An 11,951-nucleotide genomic window follows, 5' to 3' on the forward strand; every position below is an offset into this window, starting at 1 on the left:
GGTAAAGACGAGTTATTAAACCGTGTTAACCATGCGTTTACTTAATCTATGCCCAGACAAAATCCGGAGGTCTGTTTCGCAAGGAGTGCATCGCAGAGCTTTCAATGTTTCAACCAAAATATATAAGTTTATTTTATTTTATTATATATAAGTTTGGTTTGTTCCTGTTTTCTTCGAATGTTCTAATTACATTCAATTTCGTTACTTTAACATAACTATTTTATTTTAAAAAACACAAACGATATTGTCGATTCTGCCAAAAATTGAATTAAAGTAAAAAATACGGATTAACAAGAAAACCGTTGAAAATGGGTATAGGGAAAGTTATAGCAAATCGATGCAGAATTGAATTTTGCATCCAACTATCAAAGAATATACAGGGTGTCTCATTTGAAAAAATGAACTTTTTTGAGTTTGAAAATAATCTAATCAGTTATCAATTTTGGACACCCTGTATGCAATAAATTAGTTGTCAATATGGACTTCGAAAGTATTAGTCCTCTGCTTCGGTTTACCGCAGAAGCGTTTATCACCGATTCAAAATGAGTAAAAGACCCACTGTTAAAAATAGGGGTAAATCTGTAAAAATTTTCAAATAAATCAAGATATCTGAGAAACAGTTGAAAATAGGTATAGGGAAACCTAATGAAACTCATCATAGAATTTTCTTAGAAATCCAAAAATAAAATAATATACAGGGTGTTCCATTTAAAACAAGAAAGTTAACGGCGACTTCCGGTGTAACCGGAAGTGGTGTGACCTTGAAAATATTTTTAAATGAAAGGAAATTTTAAATAACCCTAAGTCCCAAAATTTCAAACTTCTAAGTTTTTTCTAACCTCAAAAACTTCTAACAAACGGCTACGGTGAGAAACCCTGTATTCTTTGTGCTATTCACTTATTGAATAACATCTTTTATACCGGGTGTCAAAGAAAATCTTATAGCGACCGTTATTTCACTGTTATTGTATAAATTTGAAGTGAGCCGTGAGCCTAAGCAAAGAATTTTAAATAACACCACTTATAAAGAGGAGAAAGAAAGATATACCGTCAATGGATATACCTCCTGAAAAGGTTAGGTAAATTTGTTTTATTAGTAAAATAGCGCTGATATACCGGGTGCGCCTGAAAAGTAGCTCACCCCTATAACTTTTTTATTTTCTCAGATAAAAAAACGAAATTTGTTGTGTTAGTATACATATATAATATATACCTGATAACATAAATTAGGACTGATTGACGTATTCAATAATTGTTTTTTGCCACTTCCTGTTTCACCGGAAATGACTACAACTTTGGATTTTTAAATGACGTCCTCAGTATTGTTTTATTTTATTCAATAGAGAATGACATTCTGAATAGAATGACATATCATATGTCAACTTTTGCCATTTTCACATATGGTTTATTTGAAATTGTAACATGCGGTTGATAACGACAATTTTACTCGAAATACCAAGTTTGTGGTACCAAATTATTCATAAAAAAATGCTTTTTCCAAATATGCCTATGAGCCACCCTTGTTTCATTTGAAAATATCGAAATATGATTAAAATACTATTTGGGCATCTTTTAACCGGCCAGAATAAGACATGAAAAACATTAGAAGATCAAATCTATTTTTCCAAGGCCTTGATTAAAAATTTGTGTTTTTAACACGGTCTCATGGCACTCTAGATTAAAATTTAAAACACGATTTTTTAAGCAAAAATATCAAAAGTTGACATGTGATATGTCATTCTATTCAGAGCAAAGTGTCATTTTCTATCGAATGAAGTAAAAATATACCGAGTGTGCCATTTAAAAATGAAAAGTTGTAGTCATTTCCGGTAAAACAGGAACTGACCAAAAAACATTTAATAAATCCTAATTTATATCATATACTAACATATCAAATCTCGTTTTTTTATCTGAAAAAATAAAAAAGCTACAGGAGTGTCACATTTGAGACGCACCCGATATTGGTCTGTGTTGGATCAACGCCAGTGGTGTTTACAAAAGATAACTTTATTTTGTAGATTTTCTTCTAGTGGTGAAAAACCTACAATTCTTTCTAGAGACTATGTATAGTGTTATAAAATACTGGAGCCACGTGTCAAATTTGAAGAACTTTGGTCAAGCCAATTTTGAGTAATTTTAGAAGAACTGTATCTATTTTTAAATTAAAACTGAACAGGTAACAATCAAATACCATTCAAAAATCAACATACCTTAAGTTGTTAACCTATAAGTTTTTCATTTTCAAACATATAACAAATTTTAATCAAATAGCATATGATTTTATAACTGAAAAAAAAACGGCGTCTACGAGGGCTATAAAATTAATATCGCTGTAATTTGATATATAAAATTATATGGCGAATGTCATCGGTCGTCATTTCCAAGCCAACTGGACGCCGTTTTTTCGCTCATTGACAGTGACAGTTGTGTCTGACATTTTAATTTACAGGCAAATTGTATTTTCTGTTTTTGGATATTGTCTGTTGAAATATTCTCTCCCTTCCAGGACAGACTTTGTGACAAATTTGTATTAATATTCAAAATGGCGGCGTAGGGCTCATATTCTAAATTCATTATGGCGGAATTTTTAAATCACTTATATTCACAATCACCAGACATACATCTATGGTACATACTAAGGATACTAGGAAACACGCGTCTAGTTCCCTGAAGAAAAAAGTGTCATATTTACATGAAATATGCTGCTAATCTCGTTTTTTTTATCAAAAGCCTATACCAGAATATTATTTATTGTATTAGACAATAACTAAAGTTCTTTGAGTTACAACAACATATTCTCTTCTCTAAATATTCTTTGAGTTGACAAAGTCATATTATATTTAACATTTTTTATAGGATATATTAGACTATATTAATTCCTAGCATAATTTTATAGGACTTCTGTACTAAATTTGTCTGAGACGGGTACGTTCTGTGAAGTAGACACCGAACCACGTCCGAGCCTTCTGTTTATGCAACACCGAGTTGATAACGGGGCTCGTATTAGTTCTGAGTATATTATAAAACACAGCCCCATAGACACACGAAGATTTAATACGAACAATGCCATAGTTCTCGCAAGTGGAATTGGTGCCAATTACAGTTGATGAAGAAAGAACAACACCTGCTCAAAGGACAAGATGAAGGATCTAACTTCTTCATTATATCCTTTCATTGTCCAGTTTTATGCATTCCCTATCATCAAATACTGCTGTAAGATTCACTACCTGTTACAGACATGATAAAAAGTGTACTTTGTTTATATCATGACTGCAGATTGCAGTCGGGGCACCAGGAAAAGTACATACGATCCGAGAAAAAAATGTACACCGGCATTTCTGTGACGGGGCACGGACGAGTTCCGGCGAAGCTCGGATCGTGCTCGGCCTGGCATGAATGTATATGTGTAAATAACACTTGACAATGTTTGGCCGTGTCTTCACCGACGCACGGCTCGGACCCGTCACGGTATAGCGCGAATCATCTTTTAAGGATGATTCACAGTGAAGTAGACACCGAGCCACGTCCGATCCTTCTGTATATGCAAAACCGAGTTGATAACGGGGTTCGTATCAGTTCCGAGTATATTAGAAAACACAGCTCCATAGACACACGAAGATTTAATACGAACAATGCCAAAGTTCCCGCAGTTGGAATTGGTACCAATTGCAGTTAATGAATAAAGAACAACACCTGCAGGGGAAACACCTGCTCAAAGGAAAAGATGAAGGATCTATCTTGTTCATTACATCCTTTCATTGTTCAGTTTTACGCATACCCTGTCGTTAAATACTGCTGTAAGATTCACTAATACCTACTACAGACATGATAAAAAGCGTACTTTGTTTATATCATGACTGCAGATTGCAGTCGGGGCACCAGGAAAAGTACATTCATGCTTTCCGCAACGTGGCGGGAACGGAGCGGATCCGAGAAAAAATGTACGCCGACATTTCTGGGACGGGGCACGGACGAGTTCCGGCGAAGCTCGGATCGTGCTCGGCCTGGCATGAATGTATATGTGTAAAGAACACTTGGCAATGTTTGGCCGTGTCTTCACCGACACACGGCTCGGACCCGTTACGGTATAGCGTGAAGCATCCTTTAATTTTAACATTTTAAGTAAAAACCAATAGAGCTGTTATTTAATATAAGACTATTCAATGATAACATAAATCAACAAATTAATCCCTTTTGAACTATATTTTAGTTGATGATTTGACGTGATTTTTATGGCTAAATAATATGGTTGAAATATATTCTTTATGGGGCAACATTCAGACATGATAATGATATATCTAAAAATAATTTAGCATTTACCTCTTTTATACAATTTTAACTTATTTTTGAAGGAGAGGATTCATGACAGTGACAGTTGTGTTTAACATTTTAACTTACAGGTTCGTTTTTGGATGTTTTCTGTCGAAATATTTCCTAATCCGTCGAACATACATACATACATACATACTGTCATTACTCGCTGACGAGTATTTGACACGCATCAGATGGTCACGCAAGGCGTTTTCTTTCATGAGCTTTTCTGTGACTGGAAAGCCCGATACGTGATGTTATCTGTCTCCGCACTCCGGAGATTTTTGAATAAATCTCATTGCTTTGCTGCCTCTTGACTTTTTGGTTGTCGCTGTTAACTGAGTTTACAATTCTTCTCCATTGCGTTCTATTGTGAGCTGCTTCTTCCAACTCATTCTGCATGATAATACCGTTTAAGTTTTCGTGGAAAATATCCTTGTACCTTGTACCTTTTGAGTTGTCCGCCCGGCCTCCTCTTGCCATCTACAAGCTCAGCGTAGAGATTTTGGTATGCGGTTTTCTTGTATTCTGCATACATGCCCAGCCCATCTGAAGCGGGATTTTGTAATCATGACTTCCTCAGTATTTTCGAACAGACTATTGTGAAAAGTCAGTGTGTAAGACAACTACATATATACATGGGGTGCAAATAAACACAATATTGTAAATATTGTGGTAGTAATTCACCCTCTATACCCTATACAGGGTTCGGAAATAGTGCGTCGGGCATCTGTAGCTCCTAGAATAAAAAACTTGTGAATTTTGTTTAAGTGCAGACCTAAAGTATGTACCAGGATGTATTTCCGGAAAATATTTTAACTTCTATAGGGTGGCTAAAAAAGTGTGAGTAGATCTGGATGATTTTTTTTAAATGGAACACCCTATATATTATTGCATTTTTGGATTCCTTTCAGATCACTTTACATAATCCTAAGATACGAGTAAATCTATTTCGATAGTTTCAGAGATATTAAAAAATAAATCAAAAATATATAATTTTCAGCCCTTCTTAAAAAATATTAAAAATACAAGAACTGTTCTGAAATCAAAACTATATTAGATATTTACTTTAGATGGCCTGATTCTTACTTTGCTATAAATATGGTAGTCATAAATCATACAGGATGTTCAATATTTTACGTCAAACGTAAAATAAAAAAAATAATAAAAAATAATTTTTCTTCGTTTTTTTTAATGGAACACCCTGTATATCATTTTTTATTAGATGTACAATTAAAAAATGGACATTTTTTGTATTTAAAGTATTTCAAAATTTTTAATAGTTTTCCGGATACACGCAGTATTATTTCATATGGCGCTTTCAATGGTAAAATACGAGAGAAAAATCATGAAAATTTACTGTGGAAAATGCCATATGAAATACAGACCATCTAAAATAAATATCTATTATAGTTTTGATTTCAGGACAGCTCTTGTATTATTAATATTTTTTTTAAGAAAGGCTGAAAAATATATAATTTTTACTTATTTATTAATATCTCTGAAATTATCGAAATATATAAAAAAAATTTACTCATGTCTTAGGATTATGTAAAGTGATCTGAAAGGAAGCCAAAAATACAATAATGTACAGGGTGTTCCATTAAAAAAAATCATCCCGATCCACTGACACTTTTTTGAGCCACCCTATAGAAGTTAAAATATTTTCCTGAAATACATCCTAGTAGATAATTTAGGTTTGCGCTAAGATCAGTTTCTAAGGAACTTAACTCATCAACCTCTAGAATGGTCTATTATGCCCTTTTTGAGTCACATCTTCGTTATGCCCTTCCATTCAGGGGTACTTGCTGCGCGACAAAATTTGATCGTATTTTCAAACTTCAAAAGAGAGCAGTTCGATACTTATTGGGACTAAACAGTAGAACTCACTGCCAGAATTTCTTTAAAAATTTCAAAATACTGACTCTTCCTTCCTTATTCATTTTTGAATCCGTTTGCTTAATCCGCAAGCACATATTCTCTATTCCGCAAAGGCCTTCTCACAACTATCCACTTAGGAATGCGGAGCACGATATTTATCTGCCAACCCCGATCTCAGAACTAGTTAAGGGCTCAATACTGTACAATGCCAAGAAAATGTACAATCATTTGCTTTCGAATATCAAGTCACTTTCATTCTTTCCCCGCATTTCGCAAAAGCTCTGAAATTATACTTACTGGAGAGAGCCTATATGCGGTAAACGACTTTTTGTTGATGTTTAATCATGAACAATTTTGAATTTTAAAATTTTGATCATCTCACACACTGGTTAAAGGTCTAGTATTTAATATTTTATAACTCTTGATTTTATAATATATAACATTATTTTATCCATTTACAGTTTTCCTTTTGTAAAATTTTCTAGATACGCCTGTGTTCTGCAATGTCCATATATGTTTTATTTGTAATTTTATGACGTAATTTTTTTTTGAATTGATTTGTATTGTATGACATTTTTACTTGTTTATTTGTATATTTGTTTTTGTGTTTTTTTGTTTTGCTTTGTCGATGAAACTGTTTTGGCTTTTTGTACAATAAAGCGTTGTGTTTGTTTAAACAAAATTCTCAAGTTTTTTATTCTAGGAGCTACAGATGCCCAGCACACTATTGCCGGACCCTGTATACGTTACTAAATTTGCAGGGTAATATTTAACTGAAAAAATGTATGAAAAATCTAGTTTATTTTATTATTACATTCATATTCCTATAATTATTAGTGATAAAAACTAGTGGTATAATAAACTTAACATTAAATCATTCAACTTTCATACAGTCCAATTATCTGATTTTCTTAATTATTATGGATACAATTAAAGTATATGTCAGTAATATTTAACTTTATTTTATTATAAATCTTATAACTGATACCTATATCTCCTAGATTAGTCTATATTTTGGAATTAAACATTAAGTACAGTGTGTTAAACAAGTTTTACGATCAAGTATAGCCTTGAATGCATTGACGTAACCTATGGCGTAACTACAGGGGTGCCCAGGGGTGCCGCCCCACCCCAGGTACTGCTGGGCAACCCCCAGAGAAATCCTGAATTATGACTCTTGGCTACGTATTAATTTTTATTTGCTTGTGATGCAGTAAAAATGACGTTTTCTAGTTTTGTATAGTTAATATTATTTTGTTGTGTTGAAAACATGTGTTAACTTTTATTTTTTTAGGAAATTTGTAGGTATTTAAGTAATCTACGGGAACACGGTTTGATAACCACGTCTATGAAATTTATTGATAAAAAAATTCATGTAAACATTTTATTGAAAAAATGTCTTTTTAAAATGATTTTTCATTTTTAAACAAACAAAAGCCTGGGCCCCACTGGGCTCAATCACAGCCCCCCCCCCAGGCCCACCCCAGGATAAATTGCTAGTTACGCTAATGTTTGAATGACAACTTTAATAATACTTTATGCAACTTTATACTTCATTTGTAGGGGCAACACTGTATGATCCCTGTACAGGCGTATCCAGTATAGTTTTCTTTAAAATAACGTAGATGACTGCGCCGATTATTAGTTCACCCAGTGCAGTAAGAACAATGATTGCCCATGCCGGTATTGCCATAGGACCTGAAATATTTAATTAGTCACGTTAATTAGGGTGTGTAAGCTCTCTCTCTCGCGAGTTTCGGTTTTCTCCTGTTGTCTCGTTTTGCAAAAACTATACAGGGTGTTTCAAAAAACATGTGGCATCTCTCGTGAGGAGATTCCTCACGTAAAAATAAGATTTATTTTTCATATTAACATAGGTCCGATTCTGCAGTTTTGTAGTTACAGAATTATTATAATTTTAGAACTTTTAGCGTTTCTAATAAAATTTTGAGGGTAAAAGTTACTATAAATGCGACATATTTTAAAGCTAAAAAATGTCAACATATTCACCAGGGACGTGCATATGGGTTATCACTGGAATATTTTTCTATAAAAACATGTAGGCCACTGGCTTCTTTTGTTAGCGAAATAGTGTAAGCAGTTTAATGCCGAATAAAAGTTATCTCTTGATATTTTGTCGATTTCAACCTCCTTGATGAGATAAACGCAATTTTATTAATTTGCCTTGATCCAAGTCTAGCAACCTTTAAAAAAAATAATATCATTAACTTGCGAAGGTTTTAAATTAGTACTCATTGATTCATCAAAAAATATGGAAAAAGTTCCTATTAACATGGGTATGGAAATGCATAGTTTAAGAATTACAGGATGTTAAAACTTTTTAAAATTAGGTTTTTTGTAATTATCTTAAATAACGTTATTTTTTTATTTTAAATTCCTGTAGATTGGACTAATTGTAATAATATTTAATAATAAATTAGGTAAAATATATAATTTATTAATTTTATTTTAATTTTAATTTTATTAATTGGTTAAGAAAATTGCGTTTATCTCATCAAGGAAGCCGAATTCGAGAATTGGAGGCCCAACTCAAAATATCAAAAGATCACTTTTAATTGACAATAAGCGGCCTACACAATTTCGATATCAAAGAAAAGTCAGTGGCGCACATGTTTTTTTTTAAATATTCCAGTGATAACTCATATGCACGTCTCTGATGAAATTATCGACAGTTTTTTGACAGTAAAATATATAGAAACAGTCAAAATTTCATTCGAATCACTAGAAGGTCTTAACACCCTGTAGCTAGAAAACAAAGCAGAATCGGACGTATGTTGATATGAAAAATAAATCTTATTTTTGCGTGAGGAATCTCCCCAGGATGTTTTTTGAAACACCCTGTATAAAGTTAACTTACGTAAGTACGTCCTTGTTACTGTTTTTCTACCCCTCAGAATTTTTCGTCTAGCTTCAACTTCCGGTGTGGCAAGCATGAGAAGCACTAAAACCAAAAATTAGTCACTTCCTCACAAATTTGCACATAATTTGTATATTTACCTGCAGCTACAACGATAACTACCGATATTGACTTGCTAAACATTTTCATTTTGTTTTTTAACTTTCTTAAACAGAAAAGAAAAAAAATGACGAATACAATAATAGCAAGTTAAATTTGTTCTACATATTCCGTATGTATTTTACTTTTTATCTTATAGATAAACCGATAAATGAAAATTATTTATCTCTGAGTCGACATTTGTCAATAAAGGTGATTAGATAAAAGAATTCTTATTAATATTATTGACTATAGGTGAACTAGGTATGTGTCATTATATTTAGTAAAAAATTGTGTAAAAAAGTTAGTTAATCAGATTTGATATCATAAACTTTAGCTGTGAAACAATTCTATATTACATGTAGACAATACACTTATTTACATTGTTTGATAGGGAGTGTAGCAAAATATAGATTTTTATAAAATGTGAGTGTGCGGGTCGTTTTACCAATATTAGAGCTCATCTATCATTTTAAATTATTTTTATTGACAGTCTAGTAATTTTCAAATAAAGAAAAAGCATAAAGTTGTATTTTTTATTGTTTTTTAATTAATTCGGCGTAACTGAACATTTCCTAAGGGCTCGAAAACACTGACGACCAGGTCGCACTGGCCAGGCCGCTGCTACGTCTAAAACCATTAAATCAAATGATATAGCGCACACTAACGTCCTGGCCGTCCGTTGGTCGTTGCGACCAGTAGACTGCACTAAAATATTATTATTTTCTGCCGCTTGTTGCCGGTTTTCTTCCAAATTAATAATTTTTCAGATGAAATCCCTCAAATTCAAGGCACAATATTTTATTTTCTATAAGATATAGTGTTTTAGTGTAGTTTTTGCACACGTGCAGAAAATCCAAAGAAATGGTATACAGACTGGATCAAAGGGAAACTTAAATCTAGTCCCTTTTTTATCAAGGGTCGATTCTATTAAAAATTCAAAACATTTTTATATGACATACTCTATTTATGGTTGGTATGATACCTGTTATTATACCTTCGAGATTCGATGTTAAAAAATAAAAAAATCATATTTAAAGTTTTTCTACAACCACTTGTGTTTTTTATTAAATTAGTTTTATTTATATTTTAGTTGTATTGTAGTATTGTAGTCATGTACAAGGAGGACAACTGTATTTTAAATATTATATTTAATTTAACGTTTATCAAACAGGATCCATTAGACTTTATTTCTACTAGGTACATTATTTTTAAAAAAAATTAAGAGTAAAAGTAACTTAAACATTCATAAAAATAGAAGTATTTACTGTTATTATTACTGTAGATTTTCAGTAACAATAAAAAAGAGGAATTTATATTGTAAACATTGAAATAATTGGAAGCTAAACTTTCTACCTGCTTATATTTAGAGCCAGTGTCTGACGACCTTTTTTTTACGATGGCCCTAATATGTTTACTTCTAAAGTCGATAAGAGCCATCAGTAGAAGTTCATATCAGTAGAAAAAGAAACAGAATATCTCCCTCTTTGTCGGTTTGGTTTGGTTTGGTTTCGGGCTAAAATGCTCAAGTCTGGACGCACCTTTAGGAACAATACTGTTTTTGTCCTTTATCGATATAATGCTGAAAATCTCACGAGTTACATGTCTCACTCTACACATATTAAATTACATAGACGTAGGATGTAGAATATTCTGTTATGAAACGACTGATGGAATAGCAGGCATCGCGGATTTGAAAAACATGGAAATAACGACGTTATCGTGTAGTCGGGGTTGGAGATTTTACTTACTCCATACAACACCAGTTAAGTATTTATTAACGAAAAATCCAAGAATATTTTAAATGCATTAATTAATATTAGAACATATTTAATAAGCTCATGAATAGCAACTTCGCTTTTTAGTTAACTCGGATATTTTAACATTACTGAAACTTAATTCTTTCTGAAACAATATTTTCTAATTGGCAAAACGTAAAAAATCGTTAGATCTGACAACTCTGTTGAAACTGGTCGTTCATCTGGCCGCAGCTATAAACGCAATGCATCCGGCCGGACGACGGCCAGGTCGTTGCGACCCTGGTCGTTAGTGAGTTCGAGCCCTAAGCAAGTGTCTCAAAAGTTATTCCAAAATATGATTATTAAATCAAATGATTTATACCGTATGATCGAAAACAAACGGCGTCAAAGACGGTTGCCTCTCTCTATGGATACAACTGATTACCGCAAGCTGCTGCTAGGATATTCTGTGTTTTTAGATGTTGTGAATGTTCGTAAACTAAAAAGTATAAAGTGTAATTGAAACCACTAATTTATTCCAATAATTGTGAGGTTCTGAATGAAGCTTTAATCTGTAAACGTCATTTACTAAAAATTGACATAAAACTTGTCAAAAATTAATTCCAATTATAGAAAGATTAAAAAAAGATAGAACGTTACCAGACACACAATCTATTTAAAAAAAATATTCTTTCCCTATCATTTAAACATCATACCCTTAATATAAAACTAAAATACAACCTTATGGTCAACTGGTAGTAGGCGCCATTAAAAAATAAAATGAGGTCTAGGGCTTGCCCTCGCTAAAATTATTATCGATTGTCATTTCCTATAGCTGTCTTTGACGCTGTTTTTTTTTTCGATCGTATGGTAGTATGGTATAACCATAGTATATGATATAACCTTAGACTAAGGGTATATACTATTGTGCTTAGACCGAAGAACAGACATTTTACTTGAACTGAATTAAGGTAGACCATCTAGAAAACTACCGTCAGTTAAAA

The 11,951-nt window shown here is 32.6% G+C and overlaps 1 protein-coding gene across 1 annotated transcript; it reads right to left on the minus strand.

The window, feature by feature from the left end:
- Positions 1–7,704: 7,704 nt before the first annotated feature.
- Positions 7,705–9,371, minus strand: LOC115885194. The gene is made up of 3 exons (XM_030904019.1): positions 9,211–9,371; positions 9,071–9,154; positions 7,705–7,890 (listed from the first exon to the last, which is right to left on the minus strand). The coding sequence occupies exons 1-3, from the start codon at positions 9,257–9,259 to the stop codon at positions 7,739–7,741; spliced, it is 285 nt and encodes a 94-aa protein (XP_030759879.1). The 5' UTR covers positions 9,260–9,371; the 3' UTR covers positions 7,705–7,738.
- Positions 9,372–11,951: the final 2,580 nt, after the last annotated feature.

This window comes from Sitophilus oryzae, unplaced genomic scaffold (genome assembly GCF_002938485.1).
Source record: "Sitophilus oryzae breed Bouriz unplaced genomic scaffold, Soryzae_2.0 scaffold_377_pilon_pilon, whole genome shotgun sequence".
Taxonomy (NCBI): domain Eukaryota; kingdom Metazoa; phylum Arthropoda; class Insecta; order Coleoptera; family Curculionidae; genus Sitophilus; species Sitophilus oryzae.

What these genes read in the sequence shown, in the direction of transcription:
- LOC115885194 (XM_030904019.1), bottom strand. Translation starts at nt 9,259, where the DNA reads ATGAAAATGTTTAGCAAGTCAATATCGGTAGTTATCGTTGTAGCTGCA. An exon ending in AGTTATCGTTGTAGCTGCAG is followed by an intron (nt 9,155 to 9,210) that starts GTAAATATACAA and finishes TTTTGGTTTTAG; the next exon opens with TGCTTCTCATGCTTGCCACA. An exon ending in AGTAACAAGGACGTACTTAC is followed by an intron (nt 7,891 to 9,070) that starts GTAAGTTAACTT and finishes TAAATATTTCAG; the next exon opens with GTCCTATGGCAATACCGGCA.